The sequence below is a fragment of the Phascolarctos cinereus genome, unplaced genomic scaffold (genome assembly GCF_003287225.1).
Source record: "Phascolarctos cinereus isolate Bilbo 61053 unplaced genomic scaffold, phaCin_HiC Scaffold_4;HRSCAF=312, whole genome shotgun sequence".
In the NCBI taxonomy this organism is placed as follows: Eukaryota; Metazoa; Chordata; class Mammalia; order Diprotodontia; family Phascolarctidae; genus Phascolarctos; species Phascolarctos cinereus.
The window spans coordinates 458,012,621-458,036,360 of record NW_027555847.1 but is presented as its reverse complement, the minus strand read 5'-3'; the positions used below and the strand labels follow the sequence as shown (position 1 = coordinate 458,036,360).

General features: G+C 35.8%; 1 protein-coding gene across 7 annotated transcripts in view; it reads right to left on the bottom strand.

Annotated features, from left to right (window-relative positions):
- STAU2 (staufen double-stranded RNA binding protein 2) overlaps positions 1-23,740 on the bottom strand; it is a 431,723-nt gene that overhangs the window by 150,060 nt on the left and 257,923 nt on the right. For 6 of the 7 annotated variants that reach the window (XM_020971016.2, XM_020971017.2, XM_020971014.2 and 3 more), the window contains one exon: positions 10,290-10,597. In XM_020971016.2, coding sequence (XP_020826675.1) covers positions 10,290-10,597 — 308 coding nt within the window. Of the gene's footprint in view, positions 1-6,206; positions 6,495-10,289; positions 10,598-23,740 lie in introns of those variants that run through there. The other variant, XM_020971019.2, reaches the window with a different exon arrangement.

Sequence of the window (23,740 nt, the reverse complement as noted above, 5' to 3'; positions counted from 1 at the left end):
GTCACACAGAGAGTATATAACTGAAGCAGAATTTGAAATCAGGACTTCTTGACTCCAGGTAGGACCAGCACTCTATCAACTGTACCACCTAGTTGCATTAGTTGAAATGTATAGGATTTGAATCACATTTTTAAAAGAAACTTTTGAATTTAAGAAGTTATTTCAAAGGCCCCCACTGGAAGCCTCACTTTGCTGATATTGGCCGCAGTACATAACACCAGAAATGTGGAAAGCCCCTATAAGAAACAATCTAACAAAGTGAATTTGCTATTTATGGTTTTGCTACATGAGTGCCAAATTATGTTCTTTACATAAAACATACATAAGCGCTACTTTTCCAATTTTTACACTGAACATTTCATAAATATCACTTTTTAGTAGATGATAAAAAGGGGTATCATAAAAAGGCAAACTGAAATTAAATTAAGCTAGAAATGATCAGAAAATATGACAGGTACATTTACATCTGTATCACAATAAATAACTATGACATTTAATCTAAAGGAAACAGAGGTTGGTTACAAAATTATTTATTTTTATTTTTTGTGCAAGTAGTCCTCTAAAAATTTATTCAAATAAAGACTCCTCCCTATTTCCCAATCAATTAACTATATTCACTTTCTTCCCTACCCACTCTTGATCTGTGATACTACATACCCCTGAACAGCAGGTACTTGCCCTAGAAACCCTCAATCCTGAGCTAACTCCATCTGGTTTCTCCATTCCTATTCTGAAAGATGCCAAACAACGCTGGAGAAAAATCACAAAATCACACTGAGAGGGAGAGGTCCACTCCCATTTTATTCTACCCTCAAGTGTATCCTCACTGCTGTATTTTATTGTTCAGTCATTTCAATTGTGACTGACTCTTTGTGACTCCATTTAAGGTTTTCTAGATTGTTTTTCTTCTCTAGCTCATTTTACAGATGAGGAAACTAGGGTGAACAGGATTAAGTGACTTGCCCAGTTCAAACACTAGTCAAGTGTCTGGGGCCAGATTTGAACTCAGAAAGACAAGTCTTCCTGACTCTAGGCCGGGCATTTTATCTACTGGGCCACTAGCTGTTACTTTCACTTCTGTATAGCAAATCTTTTTTATTTAGATCTTATTGACACTTTCTACAAAGGCTGTTCCACATCTCCTTTCTCTGTACTCACCCAACTTATCTTACTGTGTCTCAGAAGACAAATTTGCACCTTATTTATATAATAATATTTATATACTAATTTACAGATGAAGAAACTCAGGCAGGAGATTTTTAAGTGACTGCTGAGGGTTTCAGAGCAGTCTGAGGCAGTTTGAACTCAGTTTCTTCTTGATTCCAAATCCTGTCCTCTATCCACTATGCTAACTAGTTGCCACTAAGACCAAAGCTATTTGACCTCAATTCTATCAATTTACATCCTCTATTACTCTTACTTCTCTGTCATGCCATGTGTCCTCCTATCTCAGAGAATGAAATGGCTTTCCCCTTTGCCAAAGCTAATATTTCTAATCTTCCATCTCTTGTCCTCTCATCTCTTCGTAACCTTTCTCTATCAATCATTCCTTCTCTCTCATGCACTTACAGCCTTTGCTCTCTATTTGTTATTAATCTACAAATGTGTTCAGTTCTCTTAAGCCCTCTTATTCTCTACTCTCCTTACCATCCATCCCAAACTTCTAGAAAGAGTATTCTATAATCTGCTTTCATTTCTGCACTCTGTACCCCTAATTCCTTACAATTTGGCTTCCATCCCTACCACCACTGAAATGTCTCTCTTCCCACAGTGACTTAATGACTTCCTTATTACTAAATCACAAGATCTTTTTAACGACTTTATCCCCCTTGATATCTATGTGCCACTTGACACTGTGGACCATTCTTCCCCCTCTTGATAAATTCTCATCCATTGCTTTCTGTGACACTGTTCTCTCATAATTATCCTACCCCTCTGACTATTCCTTTTCTGTCTCTTTTACAAGCTCCTAATTCTCTTAAACTTTTGTATTCCCTAGGGTTCTCTCCAATGACACTCTTATGCTTTCTCTCTCTCTCTTCCTCCCCCTCTCCCTCCTTTCATACTTTCCTATACTACTCCAGAACTACTCCCACAGTTTCAATTATGGCTTCTATATATATATATACCTCCACTACTAATCTCTGCTCAGAGCTAGTGCCATATCTCAAACTTCTGCTAGATATTTCCATCTAATGCTCTGCCAGTCCTAATAAGCCCAAAATGGAATTCATCATCTTTTCCTAAAAACTTATGCCTCCCCTAATTTCTATATTTCTATTGATAACTTCCTTCCTGTCACTTAGGATCTTAGCCTCTATTGACTTTGACTCTCCCTTTTCTCTATTCTCTCTAACTCCTTATATTCAACCAGTTGTCAAATCCTATTTATTCTATCCTCACAGTGACTCTGGTTTACCTTCCTTCCTCTCAATACCCATTGAAACCACCATTGTTCTGGCCTGTCTTTCCTCCTATGGATTACTCTAATGCCTTAAATGTTCTTATCTTCAGTCTATCCTGACCCAGTCTATCCTTTAGTGATGTCTGATTGTCTTCTGAATAAAGTATGAATTCCTGATTTTACCATTACAGACCCTCTACAATCTGGCTCTAATCTACCTTTTCAATCTTATACCACTCCCATTCATTCACTCTATGGTCCACACTTTGTTCTAGGATCAGTACACATGCCTATTTCTTGTCTTGCTCTCTTTTGTCTCTATGCTATTGTGCATGTTTTGCTCTATGTTTGGAATGTATTCTCCCATATTCATCTCTTAAAATCCTTTCTTTACTTCTTTCAAGATGCAATTTATGTGCTTCTACATGAAGTACTCCCTGATTCCCCTCCCAAGCCTACCTCACAGCATTGTTGTGAATAAAAATTAACTTTAGAAAGCCTAAAATGGCCTGAAAGTGTCAGTTTTTATTATTGTGTCTCAACTGGGCCCTCAAATGATGCATAGAAATATGTATATTTATCTTTTATTGACTCTCGTTAACATTTCACATGAGAGATGTCCCAAAATTTATTTTCTAACCAAACTGTATTTTAACTACTCACCCTACTCCCCTGTAAATTGACCTCACCTCCACCTTTAATGGGAAGATTAAAGCTGGAAAGAGTGCTTTCATTTCCCCTTCCCACATTTAAAAACCGTTTCCTCCCATCACCTTCTCTTTCTTTCCAGTTTGACAGAATGAAATAGTCTCTTCCTTAGCAAAGTCAATTTCTCTACTTGCACCCTCAATTTTCTTCCCTTCTACCTCCTTGGTCCACTTAGTATCTTTACAATCTCATCTCCAGACTTCCCTAGAACTAGGTAGTTCTACCTGCTCTACTTACATTGCATTTTTATGAATTCTTTATCCTGAAAAAAACCTTCCCTTGACCCTGTTACTATTTCAAATGATCTTATCTCTCTAAAGCCAGATTTTTCACAACAGACTAATGTACTTGCAGCCTTCTGCATGATCCTCCTTACCATACAATCACTCTCTGTCAGAAGACTACCTCTACCTTGCTCTGCTGATTCTCCTCTTTCCTCTCTAACCTCCTCATTTTAATTTCTTTCAATAGTTCCTCTTATTCTTCCTTATCCCAAATGTGAGTGTCTCTTAGGGCTATGCCCTAAATATTCTTCTCTCTCTCTGAATTCCCTCTAGGCAGGCACATCCACATTTGTTATTTCAAGTATTACCTTTAAACAAACTGCTCTGAAATGTATATTTTCAGTACTAGCCTATCAACTGTACTCCACTCTCTACTTGGATGTTCCAACAGCTCAAACAAAGCAAGTCAAAAATTGAACTCATCATTTCCCTCCCCAACTTGCCCCTCTTCTGAATGTCACCATTTCTGGTAATGACACCACCATTCTGCCAGACACCTAGGTCTGTGCAACCTCAGAAATATCTCTGAAACTTCATTGTTCCTCAGTACCCATATTCAATAATTTGTCAAATATTATCAATTTCCACCTCTGAAGTATTTCTTGTATCTATCCCTTCTTGCATCTTTCCTCTCAAGTTCAAGCTTTTATTAACACTAAAATGGGCTATTTTAATAACCCACTAATTGGAATCTCTATATCCACTCAAACCTCTTCCCAACCCATCCTTCACATAATTGCCTAAGTAATTGCCCTAATATGCAAATCTGATCACCTTATCCACAGATCTCTATTCTGGGTACTCTTCTCTTCTCCATCTACATATACTATTTCACTTGGTAATATCATCAGCTCCCACGGATTCAATTATCATCTCTATGCTGATGATTCTCAATTCTACCTATCTTGTCCTAACCTCTACTGACCTCCAATGTACTGATACACTAAACTCAATATGTCCAAAGCTAACTTCATCATCTTTCTTCCCAAACCCTCCTCACTCCTTAACTTCTCTATTGCTTTTGAGGGAACCACAATCCTCCCAGTCACTCATGCTCTCAACCTAAGTGTTATCTTCTATTCCTCACTCTCACCCCTCATATCCAATCTGTAGCCAAGACCTGTCAGTTTTACTTTTCGTAGGATCTCTTGCATATACCTCTTTCTCTCTTCTGACATTGCCCACCACCTTGGTGCAGGCCTTCATCACGTCATGTCTGGACTATAGCCTTCTGGTTGGCTTACCTGCCATAATTCTTTCCCTACTGCAGAACACTTAGTTGTCAAGATGATCTTCCTAAACCACAGGTCTGCCATATCATTCACCTACTCAATAAATTCCAATGGCTCCCTGTTACTCCAAGGATCAAATAAAAAGTCCTTTGGGGGCAGCTAGGTGGCACAGTAAATAGAGTACCACTCAGGAGTTCAAATCTGGCCTCAGACACATAATACTTCCTAGCTGTGTGACTGGGTAACCCCAATTGCCTCTCTAAAAAAAAATCCTCTGGAATTCAAAACCCTTCAAGACCTCCACTTTACCCATGTTTCCAGGCTTCTTACACCTTCTATCCTACCACATATTCTATGACCTAGGAAGACTGGCCTTTTTACTGCTCCTCAAACAAAATACTCCATCTCCTGACTCCAAGAATTTTAACTAGCTTTCCCCATCCCTCATCTCTGTCTCCTGGATTTCCTGGCTTCCTGCAAGTCTCAGGTAAAAACCCTACCTTCTACAGGAAACTTTTCCTGATCTCCCTTAATTCTATAGCCTTCCCTCTATTGGTTATTTCCAACTGATCCTGTGTGTACCTTGTTTGTTCACAGTTGCTTATGTGTTGCCTCCTCTGTTAGCCTGTGAGCTCCTTAAGGGCAGGAGCTGTCTTTTACCTTTTTTTGTATCCTCAGTGAAGTGTGTTTAAGAATGTTTAGTGACTGACTGACCTCACTGTCCTAAAAACCTTCAGTGGTCCTCATTGCCAATTAGTTAAATAAAATCTTTAGCCTAGTATTCAGGTCCTTCAAGGCCCATACAGTCTAACTTATTTTTCCAGATTTATTTTACTCCCTTCAACCTTAGTACACTGTATACAACAGTGATACTTGACTATCTGTTGTTCTCTCATCTAATTCTGTCCTCCCTTCCCTTTATGCTTTTGTGCACATTGATCTCTATGTCTGGAACAGTTTTCTTCCTTCTAATCACCCCAAATCTCTACCTACTGACATCCTTTAAAGGACAGTTCAGGTACCATGTCTTTACTAAAGCTTTTTCTAAACCTCCCAATGAAAAATGATCCTTCCCCTCCTTTAATTTTCAAGCTATCTTATCTCTGCTAGATTTAAGAATTTTTCTCGAACTTATATATTACACGTCTATTTGGGTACATGTCTCATCCCACTTCTCTGCTGTAAAACTCTTTGAAACAAGTACTGTTATTTTTCATTCATGGTCCCAACTCAGTTTCTTACATGTTATAGATGTTTAAGAAATGTTTTATTAATTAAATTATGTTAAAATAATGGATTTAAATAGTGTTATTGAGAAGAGGTTTAGTTACATAATTACATGGAGGAAAGTCCACATTTTATATTTTACAGAACTACCACTACATATAATTATTAACCCCTTATAACAATACAATTTTAAAAAATTTTGAAAGATATAATTCTGAAAGCTACTCTAAAAACAAATTCAATGAATCACATTTTCATCTATGGTAGTGATTGAAAATCTGCAATGTAATAAAAATTCATTTCAGACTAAGGAAATAAAAGAATTACAGAGAATACTTATTCATATTCAATGTTATTTTGACAGTTATTTGGCTTCATAACAATAGTTATTTGAATTCAGTTTGCTGTTTTTTTTCTAAGTACTAGATGTGCGTATGTGCATTTTGGTAAGAAATCAGTCACTACATATTCTATTTAAATAATAGCAACTGAGGGTCTTGTAAGCAACATGATAGATGACTAGGTATTTTCTCTGATCCCCACCACCTTTCAAGTCTCTCCAAAATAGGAATTATGTGCCAAAGATAAAGCAACTTCAACTGTCTTCATGATCTAGGACACCCAGAATCCAAAAGAAGGCTAAAAAACAAATGAAAACAAAAACAAAACATTAACTAGCACATCGCTGGCCTTGAACATAATTACTCAGCACCACTTCCCTACCTCCCACATGAAAGAATGTTCTATATCACTAATGATTAGAGAAATGTAAATCAAAACAATCCTGAGGTTTCACTTCATACCCTGTAAAGTGGTAAAAATGTCAAAAAATGGTAATAGTCAATGTTGGGAGGGACAGGCACACTAACACATTGTTGGTGAAGCTGTGAAATGGTACAACCATTTTGGAAGGCAATTTGGAATTATGCAAATAAAGTGATTAAAATGTTTACATCTTTTGAACCAGAGGCTCTATTATTGGACTTATACCCCAAGGAAGTTATCAATAAGAAGAAAATCCCTATATATAGCAAAATATTCATAGCAGTACTTTTTGTATTAGCTAAGAATTGGAAACAAAGTAAATGCCTATCAACTAGGTAATGGCTAAAGAAATCGTGATACATGAATGTAATGGAATATTACTATACGACAAGAAATGATGTATGTGTAATGAATAAAACAAAGTATAGAAAGATCTATATGAATGGATACAGAGGGAAGCAAACATAGCCAAGAAAATAATATTCATGGAAATATAAATGGAAAGAACAACTAGACAATAAACTTCAAAAGTAAATGCAACAAAATTATAAAGATCCAGCAGGAGTTCAATAAAGAGATATGAGAGGACAGCAGTAACCCATCCCTTCACAAAAGTTCACAGTTATTACACAGTGCACATGTTTTCAGGCTTTTTCAATGTATTGATCAGCTGTGCTGATGCTTTTTCTTCTCTTAAAAAATACTATTTTTTACATGGGATAGCTCTCTTGGGGGTAAGGAGGGGAGATATACTTAGGAAAACTATGATGATGTGAGAATTGGAAAATATCCATAAATGTATTTTTAAAATAATAGCTAATGAAATTTGAAAAGTTTTTTTCGTAAAAATCATCTTTATAGCTTGTGATACAATATGGCTAATGTTACATATAGACTGGCCTGGCAGGTTTATTTAAATCATAACACCTTAGGTTTAAAAAAGGTGAAAAAAGTTTACACAAAACATATTAAATAAAAATGTTTTGTACAGAAATAAAAAAAATACTCAAGTGAAAAAAGCAAAGGCATTTACTGGTTTTTAAAATCTAGAAATGAAAAAAACCTTAGGACAGTGTTATTAAAAATATTCTCATCTTGTATATCTGTGCAATTAGAGCAGGATCCAAAAAAATCACTCAGAAAACCACAAAGCAAGCTATGTATTTTCAATGTACTATTCTGCTACTAAGAAAATATGACTGATAAAGTTACCTGTAAAGATACAGGCTTTTGACTTCTCATACACAAAGAACCTTCCGCAAGGAAATTAGGACAAGGCTACGATATGCCCTGGCAGGCCAGTAACCAAGCTATTTCCCACAGAGATTCTGTTCAATGATGAACCTCAGCTCAGCAAATTCAGCAGAGATGCAGTATTCCACAGCAACACTGAACTCATTCAACCAGAGAAGCCAATTAATGTTTTAAAAGCATACATTTCTATTTACTTATTGCATAAAAATCACAATATAGAAATCTGGAAATGGCTCAGTTTGTCCATAGGAGAAAAATATATTATTTTGGTATCATAAACTTGAAAAACAATCCTAAGTAATTACCTAGATAATTGGTGACATGAGAACAGCGTTTTAGCTGGAGTCAAAATCTTTAAAAGCTTCAATTCTATCACTGATAAGAACTAAAGAGAGAAAAGCAACTGGCTGAATTTACAAGAAGTTCTGGAGGGAGTTAGTTGTCAGCCTTGCAGGAGCCCTTTCTTCATTCACCTCAACTTTTAACTCCTGAAAGCAGGAGTCAGTTCTAGCCTCAAGAAGTACCAGGTGCTAAGTGAAGTGAGCAGAACCAAGAGGACTTTGTACACAATAACAGCCACGTTATGCAATGGCTAAGATTGTTAAACTGAACCCTTCTCAGCTTTACAAGGATCTAAGACATCTCAGAGGCCTCGGGATGGAAAATGCTGTCCACATCCAAAGACAGAACTATGAAAGTCGAATCGTTATCACTTATTTTTACCTTCTGTTGAGTTTTGTTTCATCTTTCTCATGGTTCCTCCTATTGGTGTTAATTTTTACTTACAACTTCACTAATGTGAAAATATGTTTAATGGGTATGTAAATGTAAAGCCTATATCAGATTGTGCGCCGTCTTGGGGGGGGGGGAGGAAGGGGGAGAAAAATTTTCAACTCAAAAGCATATGGAAGTGATTGTTGATAAATCAAAATAAATTAATTTTTAAAAAAAGGAAGTACCAGGAAATGAATTAAGCTTTGGCTCTCTAGGAATAAAATATTACTATTATTATTGTCAGATTTAAACAACTCTGGGGATTGAATTTCTTTTCAACGGAGCTAATGAAATTCTATTTTCTCCTTGCAGATGACCAGTAGAATTCTATTATATTTCACTCCTTCTAGCAACTTAGGTGTTTGTTCATGTACACAACTAATGAAGGAGGCTCCCTTTAATTTTCCCTAAAGTAAATGCCTGAAAATATTCAAAAACATAACTTTTTCATGGAAGGTTTAAAATCTTAGAGAAATAAACAACCTGGAGCTGCTTCAATTATGCCATTTACAATTGCCACATTAAAAACTCAAACACCACTTCAAAATGTAGTTCATATAATCTATGGTTTCTGAAAAAGAAAATAATGGGACACTCAAAAATACTGGGGGAAAAAAGCAAATTAATTTCTCTCTCATTTTCATAATCTAGTAAGGCAAATTATTTATATATAAATAATTTTTCCTAATGACATCATTCAATGGCAGATATTATTTCATTCTTAAGGGAAAGGACAGAGAAAAGCAAACTTCAAATAATGAAATTAGAGGGGGAACACAGTTATTCAGCTTTGAAGGATACAACTATTTATCTAGTAAAGTTAATGAATGGTTACAGTTTGGCAAGTGATTAAAAATAACCAAGAAATAAGTTTATACATAAAGATTTCCTCTCCAAAGTAGTTATATTATCCAAAAGTATTAGTCCTCCCTCCCCCAAATAGAAGGTGTTCTAGAAGTGTTATTATAGTAATATAATCCTGTATTTTAGAAATCAAACTTCTCACCACCTATTCATGTGTACAACAGAATTACAAGTTACTCTGCCTTCCTACTGAAACAGGATGCACTGATGACATCTGATGGCAGATATTATATTTTATGGAAAATCATTTGATTGAATAAAACAAATTGCCATTTCTAGGTCTTGAATCTGGACAAAGTATATCCAGTTTAAATTACATTTTATAGTGAGCAACCTATCTTCTTTGATAAATGGAGCACCAATAGCAAAAACTGTTCATGAGTAAACTCTCCATTAGGAAAACTCATAACAATAATTTTTACAAGAGGATGAGCTCAAGAATAACAATAAACATCTCAAAAAGCCTGGCTTTTTTGTGTGTTTGCTAAAGAGGGAATGATAAAACAGGTACACTTGAGAAATTAAAAAAACAGGAAAAAAATTGGAAATGAGGAGAAAAATAGAAAATTAAAATAGAAGAGAACTATATAGCAAAGGCATTATTGGATAGATAGAAAATACAAGAAAATGATACATGTGTGGCTTTACATGTTTTCATAGGCTCATCTATCTTTGTACTCATTAATTTTATAATGTTAAAGTCATACTGAAAGGCAGGACTAAACTCTCAGATATAAACGCTGAGTTTTAAGTTGATGAAGAGATTTTGTTTCATACCTGAAAGCCTTGAATCCTTGCTAAATATTCCAGTTGTCTTGAAGGTTGCATTATAGGGCAGGGGGCAGGGGGAGAATTTCCTTTCAGACCTATGGCTTCAGCTGCCGGAGATGTCCCATTCATAAGGAATTCCCTGGCTATTGTAGTAGTGCTATTTGATGGTGGAGATAAGCTGAAGAAAGAGCTTGAAGGCTGGCTTATTTCGTTGGATGACAAATAGCTTACTGCAAAGTCAGAAACTACTTTGTTGCGGCTTGCTTCCATCTCTTGATAAATATCAGGAGACAAATGAAGAATACCTTTTGGAGCTGTAAAAAAAGAAGAACCATTTTATGATACTGGAAATAGGTTAAGTGTGAACAGCTTGTACCATGACTAATCTAGATTCCGGTACTGGTAAAATGACAAAACATCAAAGAAACATTAGTCAAGTGGCCACGACAGAGCGGGTTGCTGTTGCCCTCATGGAGCTAACAAGGAGCCTTCGCAATTCTCCAAATCGCCACTTGAAGGGCTAACCCAGAGCGTCATCACAAGGCATTTGTGTCTAAAAGGCAAAGTCTGAAATTATACCCCTGTTAAGAGTTGTGTCTGAGACTTACATCTTCTGCCACAATTTGTTGTTGTTGTTCAGTCGTTTTTCTCTCTGTGACCCCATTTGGTGTTTTCTTGGCAAAGATACTGGAGTGGTTTGCCATTTCCTTCTCAAAGTTATTTTACAGATGAGGAACTGAGGCAAATAGCGTGAAGTGGCTTGCCCAGGGTCACACAACTAGTGAGTGTGTGAGGCCAGATTTGAACTCATGAAGATGAGTCTTTCTGATTCAAAGCCCAGTGCTCTATCCACTGCTCCACGGAGCTGACATAATACATGGAACAAAATAAATACCTCTGTGCCATAGAGCACTGAATTTTTTAACATTAGAATTATATATATTAAAAAAGTAATACCCTGGGCAAGTCACTTAACCCTGTTGGCCTCAGTTTACTTATCCATAAAATTAGCTGGGCAGCAAACTACTCCAGTATCTTTGCCAAGAAAACCCCAAAATGGAGAGTCAGATGTGACTGAACAACAACAATAAATATTAAAAAATGTCCCTCCTTGTATATACCCTGCATCTCTACAGGACTGCCTACTTTATCCATTGCTGGTCCACACTGTGATAAGAAGACATACATGGAGTTTAAAGTATGGGTTAGGTGGGGATTGTAAGGGAAGTGGCTAGAACAACTAACATAAATAAAAATTATTTTCTTTTTCTTAATATTTTATACTATGTTTAAAAGTTGTATGCCATACACCCCTCCCCCAAAGGGCTCAAAGACCAAGAAAAAAATCCCACAAATGAAAGTATCCATATCAGGACTTAATACAATCAAAAAACTGAAAACAAAGTGAGTGCAAATCAACTCAAGAGTGGCTGAACCAATTATGGTATATGAATGCAACGGGAAATAATTTCACTGCAAGAAATGATGAATGTGGAGAATTCTAAGAAAATGGGAAGATTTTATGAACCAATTCTGAGTGAAGAAATATTATTTTACGGAGAACTCACACAAGGCAAGCACTCACAAGGTCAGAAGAAGCGATACAAGGATACTCTCAAGTCTTTCTGAAGAACTTTGGAAGCAACTGTGAGACATAGGAGACACCAGCACAGGACCACCCAGCATGGCATGCCTGCAGCAAAGAAGGCACTGTGCTCCATGAGTAAAGCAGAACTGCAGTAGCTCAAAGGAAACATGATATGCACAAATTTAGAGATCTCTCTACTCCAAATGTTCACATGGACTATTTGTGCCCAACCTGTGGTAATGTCTTTCAAGCTTGTCTGACCAGCTATAGTCGGACAAACAGTACCCTGTTCCAAACATAGTGATGTCATTTTGGTCCTCTTCAAGCATGAAGGACAGCAACCAATAACAAACACTGAAAGGTAGCTGAACTCTAATTCAATGCAATGTCCAGTTTTGGTTCCAGAAGTCAGATAATGAGATATACTTTCAGACTCTTGAAATAAAGTCAGAGGACTAAGGATGTGGAATGTTGAATACACTGGTGGACAAGATCACTTTGTGGGTTGTCTTAGTTTTGTTACAAAGAGAGTTCTGGGTATGGAGGGAGTATATTATGAAACAGCTGAGCCACATTTCATGTGGGAACTCTTGTGGGGAATTTATTTTTAAGGGGTTTTTTTGTTTTGTTTTGTTTTTAAGTCTATTTGGTATAGCCTAAAGATACTTCCTTTAGAGATGAAATTTCTTCTTCCTTTTTTTTATTCCTAATAGGAATCCTATTTTGAAAAGAACTGTTGTGTTTCATTGTGCTTCTAAATTTATTCTATTACTGTTTTTACTTATCAATGTTAATAATAATGAAAATAATCATAATAACGGCAGTTAATGTTTATATAGCACCTATTATGTGTCAGGCACTGTGCTAAGTACTTTACAATTTGATCCTCACCTCTCAACAATCCTGAGAGGTAGGTGCTATTATTATCCACATTTTACAGATGGGGAAACTGAGCAGAAAGAGATTAAGTGACTTGTCCAGGATCACACAGTTAGTAAGCATTTGAGCTTGGATTTGAATTCATGTCTTCCTGACTTATTTGGTCAATTTGGAGATGAAGTACTTAGTAAAATATCAAGGAGAGGGACAAAACCAGAAGAGGGTGAAAAAGGGAAACACATGTATAATTCTGCACCATATGAAGCTGTGAGATGTTTTTCAGTGTCCCAAATGATTCTTTTTTTTGTCACTTATCACTAAAACATTTCCTTTTTTAAAAGAATAGTAGTAACTTTTTCTCATCTCCTTATTTTTTCTCCCACTTTGGGCAGGAAATTCAGAGTCTTACTTTTTTCCCTCTAGATCTCATGTACCATGATTTTTTTTTTTGGCTAGGCAATTGGGGTTAAGTGACTTGCCCAGGGTCACACAGCTAGTAAGTATCAAGTGTCGGAGGCCAGATTTGAACTCAGGTCCTCCTGACTCCAGGGCCAATGCTTTATCTACTGCACCACCTAGCTGCCCCCTCATGAGAATAAGAACAAACACTCCAATTTATAAATAAGAGATAAAATCATATAGTGGAAAAAAGTATTGGATTTAACATCCGAGAACCTGATCTGGAGTCTTAGCTTTGCTACTTACTACCTGTGTGATGTTGGCTCATGATGTACCCTTGATCTTGCTATCACCCACAAAAGCATACTTCCACATTCAAGAATTTCAAAATCCCCTTATCTGACCATAACCTATTGGCTTTTCACCTCTTCCCCTAGCCTTCCCATACAAAACTCTGCTCTTTGTCCTCATTGTGACCTCCAATCACCTGATCTCTCAGTTTTCTCCCAGGCCATTTCCCCTGACAGTCTCTCTTCTTCCTTATCTTGATGTCTTGTTGAACCAATTCAGATCTACTCTGTCCTCCTCTCTTGATGCTTAGCCCCTTTTATAATGTCATCAGTTATGCCTTACCAACCCTCAGCATTGGCTCACTCATACCATTTACTGACTTCACTCTTACACACGTGCTATTAAACAAAGGTAAAGAAAATCATGCAACCATTCTGACTAGATCTACTACCAATTTATATTACACAACCTCAACTGGGTCCTCACTGCTGCTAGACAATTTTTCTTTACTGGCCTTATTAATTCACTACTCCACTCTCCACAGCAGTTCTTCCAAACTTCATCCCTCCTTAAACCTTCTATGGCTTCCTCTACCCCCATCTTCTTAGCTAATAACTTTGCCTCATATTTTATAGAAAAAATTGAAGCTATTCACCATGAGCTGTCATTTCCCCATCTCATATCATTCATATCCCTTCTGACACTATCTCCTCCTTCACCCCTGTCTCATATGATGAGGTGGCCTTACTGCATGTCAAAGCTAACCCCTCTATCTGCTCAAGTGATAACATTCCATTCTGTCTCCTCCAACAGATTGCCCCCTGTCATCTCTACTCTTTCACTTATTTATAATAGTTCTCTATCTACAGGGAGATTCCCTGCTGCCTCCAAATGTGTCCATCCCTATTATTTGGAATTTAAAACTCTTCATAATGTAGCCCCCCTCCTTTACTAGTCTTTTTATACCTTACACCTTAATACATACTCTTCAATCCAATAACATGGACATTCCTGCTGTTCCATGAACAAGATATATCCCACTTCACAGCACCAGGCATTTTTCCTGGCTCTCCCCCATGCCTGGAATTCCCTCCCTCCCCAACTGTGCCTACTGACCTCCCTGACTTCCTTTTTGCCCCAACTAAAATCTCATCTTTTACTGGATGTCTTTCCTAACCTCTCTTAATTCTAGTACCTTCTCTCTGATAATTATCTCCTATTTATCTTGTATATAGCTTGTTTCTAGGTCTCTTTTTCTTCATATATAAAACAAAATGGTAGGACTAGATGGCTTTTAAGGTATCTTCCAGCTCTAAATTTATGATCTGATAAGCCTTTGGAATGTTTGCTCCATGTGCAAAGGCTAATTCAAAGGCTAACAATCAAAACATCAGTGATGGCGGAAGATATGGACAGCCCCAGATTATCCCAGATCTTCTATGAAGGAAAAATAGAAGTACATTTTGTTGGTCTTTAGGTAAATAGAAAGTCTTGAAGCAAATGGTCAGATATGACAAGTTGCTGCATATTTGGATTGTAACTACTTGCAAGTCATTTGAACTTCTGTGTATTTACTTTTTAGCTTTTAAAGAAGATAACAAGAATTTAAGTAACATCCTAAAAGTGTCAGATAATTTCATCTGGTATGTACTGGCATATTGAAACAGGGACTAGAGAACTTCTATGGTAGCTACTTTGCTATCCTTTCATGTATTTTTCACTGGATCTTCCTCAATGTCATGACTACTAACAACAGGGTGTTCCCTAAGGCTCTGTTGTAAGTCTTCCCTTTTCTCTCTATACTATATCCCTTAGAACTCCCACAGGTTGAATCATCATCTCCATGCTGATTATTCCCAGAATTATATTTCTAATCCTAGTCTCTCTTATGAACTCCATTCCTGCATTTAAAATGACCTATTAAACAACTGGAACTGAATGTTCTATAATAATAATAATAATAATAGTTAACATTTATATAGTACTTACTCTGTGCCATGCACATGTGCTAAACTCTGCAATTATCTCATTTGATCCTCACAACAACATTGGGAGGTAGGTGCTATTATTATCCCCATTTTACAGATAAGGAAACTGAGTCAAACAGAGGTTAAGTGTCTTGCCCAGGGTAACCCAGCTAGTAAGTATCTGAGACTGGATTTGAATTCAGGTCTTCCTGACTCCAGGCCTAGCACTCTGTCCACTGCATTACCTAGGCATCTCAAACTAAATATGTCCAAAACAAAACTCATTATCTCCTGACCCCAAACTTAATATTCTTCTAAATACTCCTAATTACTGTTGAGAGCACCACAATCCAGACAGTTACCAAGGCCTAAAATCTTAGAATCATACTTGATTCCTCACTCCTACTCACCCCACATATACAATCAATTACCAAATATTGCTGTTTCTATCTCCACATTTATTATATATGTCTCCTTCTCTGCACTTCCATAGCCACCGCCCTAGTTCAGGCCCCAATTCCCTATCACTTGGACTATTGCAATAGCCTTCTAAATTGTTTTCATGTCTCAGATCTCTCCAGCCTAAAAAGTTATCCTCCACTCAGATGCCAAAATGATGTTCCTAAAACATAGCTCTGTCCATGGCCCCATTCCCTATGCAATAATTTCCAGTGGCTCCCTATTACCACCAGGATCAAATACAAGTCCTTTGTTTGGCGTTTAAAGCTCTTTACCACTTAGCCACTTTTGGCCTTTTCAATCTTCTTACACTTCACTCCCCTCCATGTACTCTGTGATCCAGCCACTCTGGTGTATGCTATATTCAATCTACCATCGTCATACTTTTCCATTGGCTATCATTCATGCCTTGAATGCCCTTCCTCCACATTTCTTCTTCTTTGAATCCCTGGCTTCCTTCAAAATTCAAATCAACTATCATCTTATACAGGAGTCCTTTCCTAGGCTACTCAGCTAAAGGAATTTCCCCTTATTTGTACATATCTTGTATCTACACCCAGGCACACACACATTGTTTACTCCATTAGAGTGTAAGCTCTTTGAGGAAGGACTGTTTTTGCCTTTCTATTTCCAGAACTTACCACAGTGCCTAGGAATAGTAAAATAGAACATAATAATGTATAGTACTTAATAAGTATTTATTTATTGATTAGCTGATTAAAGAGGGATTAACTTTGGTAGAAAGTCTAAAACTATACCTTAACACACACTCAAAGCAAGCCATACCATCTAGTATATGATAAACTCAAAGATCCAAGCTTTTGGAACAAAAACTCATTATTTGACAAAAACTGCTGAGAAAATCGGAAAACAGTATGGCAGAAACTAGATATAGAATGACATCTCACACTATATACCAAAATAAGGTCAAAATGGGTACATGATTTATACATAAAAGTTGATACCATAAGCAAATTAAGAGAGCATGGAATAGTTTATCTGTCAGATTTATGGATAAGGGAAGAATTTAGGACCAAAGAAGATATAGAGAGCATTACAAAATGTAAAATAGATAATTTTGATTATATAAAATTTAAAAAGTTTTTGTACAAACAAAGCCAATGCAACCAAAATTATAAGGAAAACCAAAAACTGGGGGGGGAAATTTTTCAATAAGTACCTCTGATAAAGGCCTCATTTCTCAAATAGATAGAGAACTGAATCAAATTTATAAAAAATACAAATCACTTCCCAATTGATAAATGGTCAAAGATATGAACAGTTTTCAGACAAAGAACCCAAGCTATCTATAGTCATATGAAGAAATGCTCTAAATCACTACTGATTAGAGAAATGAAAATAAAATCAGCTCTGAGGTACCCCCTCACACTTATCAGATTGGCTAACATGACAAACAGGAAAATGTTGGATGTTGGAGAGGATATGGGAAAACTAGAACACTAATGCACTGTTGGTGGAGTTGTAAACTCCAAGCATTCTGGAGAGCAATTTGGAATTATTCCCAAAGGGTTATAAAACTGTCTATACTCTTTGATCCAGAAATACCATTGCTAGACCAATATCCCAAAGACATCCAAAAAAATAATAAGGGGAACAGCTAAGTAAGCAACAAACTGAGTAATGCAAGAGACAATAAGTACTTGTTAAGTGTTATTATATGCCAGGAACTGTACTTAGTCCTGGGTATACAAAGAACAGTCCATTTCCAGAAATATTTCACAATGCTATGTCTTATGACAAGCTATTTAATAGGCTAACCTTTTACTTTTCACATTTAGTAAGTAATCAAAGACAGAGAGAAATTTACCTAATGATTAAATAAGAAAGTTTACTAATATTCCTTTCCTGAGCTAGTTTTAGATAAATAGGATGATATGAATAGGCCTATACCTCTGAGTTATGAAGAATTATATAAGTATTCAATTACTTTATGGTGAATAATCGAATATCATAGAATTAAATTTTCATATTATAACTTAGTGCAATAAACTCCTTACTTAATTTTAAGTTCAAAGACAGACATTTAACCTATTTACAAATTGGTCTGTAAAAGGTATATCAGTAATTTATGAAAACTAAATATAGCAATAGGTTAGTATAATTCAATTATCTTGACACAAAGCAAAACATCTTGAAGTAAAATAATACACTTGAAATAACATCACCACAAAGAGAATAATTTTTTTAAATAGGACAGTTACTTAAAGTTTTCAGAAAAAAGCAAGTACTGCAGATGGCTTTTCCATTGATGTAATAATACTTAAAACAAACATTTCACATGCTTTCTCAGGCATTTCAATGTTTTTACATGATCCACCCAAAAATCTAACTGCTATCTGGAACAATAGTTTGGACTTTTTCCACATTACCAAACTTTCTAAATGTTAAAATAACTAATATACAGCATGTGGTGAATAAAAAAAAAATCTGTGTGACATCAAACATCAAAGTATGCATGTTTTATTTTAATGGAATTGCTAAATTAATGAGTTATTTTCTTAATACCTAATCTTTCAAGATAGAGAAATCGAGTATTATTCCTTCAAAAACACATTTAACTTAAACCTCACTTACACATGCTTTTAAACTCCTTAAAGTGTCTTAACTTTCCAGACTCATTAGACATTATTCCTCTTCCTCCACTCTACAGTACAGTTGAAATGACTTCTCTCACCTTTCCTCACAAATAGCACTTTATCTTCTATATCCATGCCTTTGAATTGGTCAATGGAACTGGAATGAACTTCCTTCTCATCTCAGCTGCCTCGCAGAGTCAAGATTCATTTTCTAAAGCAGTAATGTCAAACTCAAATAGAAACAAGGGACACTAAACTGTACATAAAGATCCCTGTGGTTACATACTGAATTGTTTTTTAAATGTAATATTATCTATGTTTTATTGTATTTTATTAAATATTTATGATTTACATTTTAATCTGGTTCAGACAACACTGGGGAGTGCTGCCACAGTCTACCTGTAAATGTCTGACACCTCTATTCTGCACGATGACTCTTAATTCCCCAACTGCTAGTGATCAGCCTCCCTAACTACCTGTATACAGGTACACATACACACTGTATGTATTCTACATTCATATAATGGATGTATTTTCTCTCCATAGAACATAAGCTCATTTAAAAGAGGGACTTTTGCCTTTGTACCCCCAATACCCAGCCTAGAGTCTGGCATATAGGAGGTACTTAACAAATTCCTATTGATTGATTGATCATAAAGGCCATGGGAAAGTAGTAGGATATAAAATAAATCCATGGAAATCATCATGAGCATTTCCATATAGTATTAACAAAAAAAAATCATGAAAAACAATAAGTGAAATTCCATTTAAAAGAAACTACACAATGTATAAAAAATACGAGTTAACATACCTAGATACCCATGTAAGATTATTTTATGTAAATACAACGATAGACTACTCTTTATAGAAATAAATGAAGATTTAAGTGACTGAAAAGATTCAGTACTCATTGTTGGGCCAATGAAATAAAATGGCAATACTATCTAAATTAATTTGCAGATTTAGTGCTATACCAGTCAAATTACCAAGAAGACATTTTGCTTAACTATACAAAATGATAGTTTATCTGGAAAACAATTAATCTAAAATCTCAAAGAAAGAAATGAAAATAAGTAGGAATAAAGGAAGCATAGCATTACCAGACCTTGAATTATATTTTAAAGCAGTAATCAAAGCTATCTGTTACTGGTTGAAAAAATAGAAAAGTAGGTCAATGCAATAGTATACATACACACACACACACACACACACACACACACACACGTAGGCATGCACACATATACATGATCCAGAAACAGTCTAAAACAATAGTTCAGTATTTGATTAAAAACCTAAGAATATAAATTATTGGGAAAGGATTCCCAATTTGACCACAACTACTGGGAAAATAAGGAAATTTGTCACATATTAGACTTAAATTAGCATCTTAAATTACATACAACAATAAGCTCCAAGTAACTATATGGCCTCACTATAAGAGGGATCACATCATAAAACAAACAAAAAAATTAGAGGAGACCAGAAGGCACCTTTCACAATAATACCTAGCATTTATAAAGGGCTTTAAGTTTTGCAAAGCACTATACAGATAATCTCATTTGATCCTGACAGTGTCTGGAAGGTACATGCTATTTTTATCCCTATTTTACACATGAGGAAATTGGGTCTTAGAGAGGTTAAGTGATTTGTCCAGGGTCACACAGCTAGTAAACATCTGAGGCTAAATTTGAACTACTGACTGTGGGTGTAGCACTCTATCTATTGCAAAACTGAGCTACTTCAACTATGATAAGGAGGAGAATTCTTCATCAAACAAGGGATAATTGTGATCATAAAAGACAAAACAGAAAAATTTGATTTCATAAAATTAAAATACTTTTCACAAACAAAACTCTCAAAATGGAAAAAAATCTTTGTATTAAATGTAACAGAAAAAAATTTGATGTTCGATATATCTAGAGAATAGGTAGAAATACATAAAATCAAAGAACTATTCCCCAATAGATAAAGAGACAAAGGATACAATTAATTTGAAAATTGTAATCTGTCAACATCCATTTGAAAGCATATTCCAAATCACTAACAGTAAAGTAAAAATAAATTAAACCAGCTTTTAGATTTTTTTAGGTTTTAGTTTTTCACATTTTGTAAACAGACAAAGAATACAAAAACTAGGAACAGTCAGTGTTGGAGAGGATGTGGGGAAATAGACACATTCATATATAGTAAAACTGCTTGTATATTCACCCAACTGTTCTGGATATAAATTTAGAACTGTATGGGACTAACCTGTTCATACTCTGTCTCTGCTACCTAACTGCTGGACATGTATCCTGAGAAGATTAATGGCAAAAACAAAGAAATAGTACATAACTAAATAATCCTATTAGCACTTTTTGTTGGTAGCAAGAACTAGAAATAAAGTAGGTGTCCATTAACTGGGGAAAGGTTGAACAAACTGGGGTATATGAATTTAATGGAATATTATTGTGTGGTAAGAAATGATAACAGGGCAGCTAGGTGGCACAGTGGATAGAGTGCCAGCCCTGTAGTCAGGAGGACTAGAGTTCAAATCTGGTTTCAGGCACTTACTAGCTGCGTGACTCTGGGCAAGTCATTTAACCCTGTCTGTCTTAGTTCCTCATCTGTAGAATGAGCTTGAGAAGGAAATGGAAGACCACTTCCAGTACCTTTGCAAGAAAACCCCCCATGGGATCAGTGCAGAGTAGGACACAACTGAAACGACTTAACAACAATAACAATAAAAGAAATGATAAATATGAAAACTTTAGAAAAACATCTGTATGAGCTAATGTGGAGCAAAATAAGCAGAACCAGAAGAACAACATACACAATGGCTACAAAAATGTAAATGAAAAGGTCATTAAGAAAAAGTCAAACTGAGTAAAAACTAGTCATAGTCCCCAAGAACTTTAATGAAAAATAACTCTCTCCCTGACAGAAGAGAGGCAACTGATTAGTAAGGAAGATAATTGGATATACTGTTAGGTGGTGCCTTTTATCAGTTGTTTAGGTTTAAATGCTTTTCTTTGCTAGTGAGGGTTCACTGGGGGTAAGGAGGTTCTGTGTGTGTGCCTGCATCTGCATCTGCGTCTGTGTGACTGTGAGACAAAAAAAAAAAGCATCAATAAAATTATTTTCTAAAGGCCATAGATATATCAAAGAAATTTTGATCCATTCTATTTGTAAGTAATTTTAATGAATTACAAATATTTTGTTATTTTCCCCCCAAAATAATATGAGACTAAAAGGTATCCCTGCTCACACTGTAGAGAGCCTAGCTGATAAAAATATCTAAACATAAACAAATGAGAAACTTTCTTTTAATTGGATTATGACAGAGATTAATGAATGAACAATCTGGAGGCGATTTTCTTTCATCTTTAACAGCCATTAAAACAAGAACACTCTCTATAGCATAGCTCTTCCCTAGCTGTTTCTTTATAGTTATTCTAATGGTTAATGTCCTCTCACCCTCTTACTTCCAGCATTAGATTGATTTTTCTCTTTTCAGTTATTTGAATTTCTGTAGCAGTTGATGAGCTCAATGAACCACGCTAGTGATTCAACCGCATGTTAACTCAACTAAATAATTTAAAGTGTGTATCAGAAATTGCAAGGGATCATCCTAGGAAAATGTGCCCCAAACCCCCTGGAAACTTCCAATGCCTCTGAGGACATGGTGACTCATCCTTTGGTTCTTTTGGGGATGGCAAACTTTTCAGCTTTTTCCAGCCTGCAAAGGCTAGCTTGGCACTGAAAGGTTTGTACTTTGAGATTGCAAAGAATCTCCCAATAGGCTGTGGAGGCCAACACCACGGATATACAAAAAGGAGCAGCCCACCTTTCACCTTTCTTTTTCCAGCAGTGAAGTGTATGAAGACTATTTTGAGCTATTTTCTGAGTGGGTGAAGGGACACAGTTTTCCAGTCTTCTACTAGGCATCTATGCCACCATAAACATATACCCTGCCTGGGCACAACTGATTAGTTTCTGAACAAATGAATTAATCATAAGGAACAAATTTAAATTGAACTTCATTTGACCTATGTCCTTGAATAAAAGGAAAGGTTTGCTTTCTTTTTAAAGAAAATAAAATTTAAAAATTTCTTATCATAGTTCTTCAGAAATTAAGACTTTCAGAGATTACTTACTAGTTAGGCTAAAGTTCTTTAGATATGTCAACACTGCTACCCTTATTTTCTCCTTGCCTGCTTTTTAGCACTGCTTTTTTCTGCTACCATAAAGAAAATTAACTGTTATAGTTTTCTATCTCAGAGATATTCTTATCTATCTATTCTTGATTTGAAAACTGACTGTATGATTACAAATGAATGAATGAAAATACACTGCACTGTGCTAAGCATTAGGGATACCAAAAGAAAAGTAAGAAAGTCCCTGCTTTCAAAGAACTCACGCTCTAATAGAAAGTCACAAAGCATGCAGGAAGTTTCAGCTTTAAGTCAGAGGATAACACATCTTCTTTATTTTCATGTCGTTTGACAAAAACCACTTCTGTTCTTGATGTTGCACTATTTGATAATAATAAGGGCTTTGGTGTAAATAACTCTATTTGATCACCAGATACCTAGATGAAGAGCATATATTGTAGCCTTAAGTAGCAGCTCTTCTGTATCCTCAAGTAGTAGCTAGTTTCCTAATTGTGGGGGGGAGGGGAGGGAAGGGAATGTCTATGTGTATGTATGCATATATGTATATACTTATTACTATATATTACTTATTAGATGTTATATATCATATGATATGTGGAAGGAACAGCAGAAGCACCCAGAAAGACCTAGGTTCAAGTCCTACCTCTGATACACAAAGGCTATATGACCCCAAAAAAGTCACTTAACCTCTTGGTGCCTTATGCAACTCTAAAACTACAGATTGCTGAGAAGGTGCTAACCTGCAATAGTAGAAAATTTACTCATCTGGAAGTGTCTTATACTAATGAAATCACAAATCCATTCCCTATATCTCTATTTTATATACATTTATATACATATATGTGTATATGCATATGTGTGTATATGCACACATGCATATGTAGGGAGATTTTGTATATGTGTACATATGCATGCCTGTATAAACTATGCCTTGATGCAATGATTCTACAGTTTCTTTAATGCCCCCACAGAGGTCTACACAAAATGCAAAGAAATAGAGCTTTGACCTTCTGGGGGAACTCAAACTAGAGATAGTCAAACTAGGAAAAATCAGATCAAATTCCCTTATTGCCTTTGAACAGATTGAGCAAAAAAAAAAATTGTTGTTGTTTTTAATCAGGAT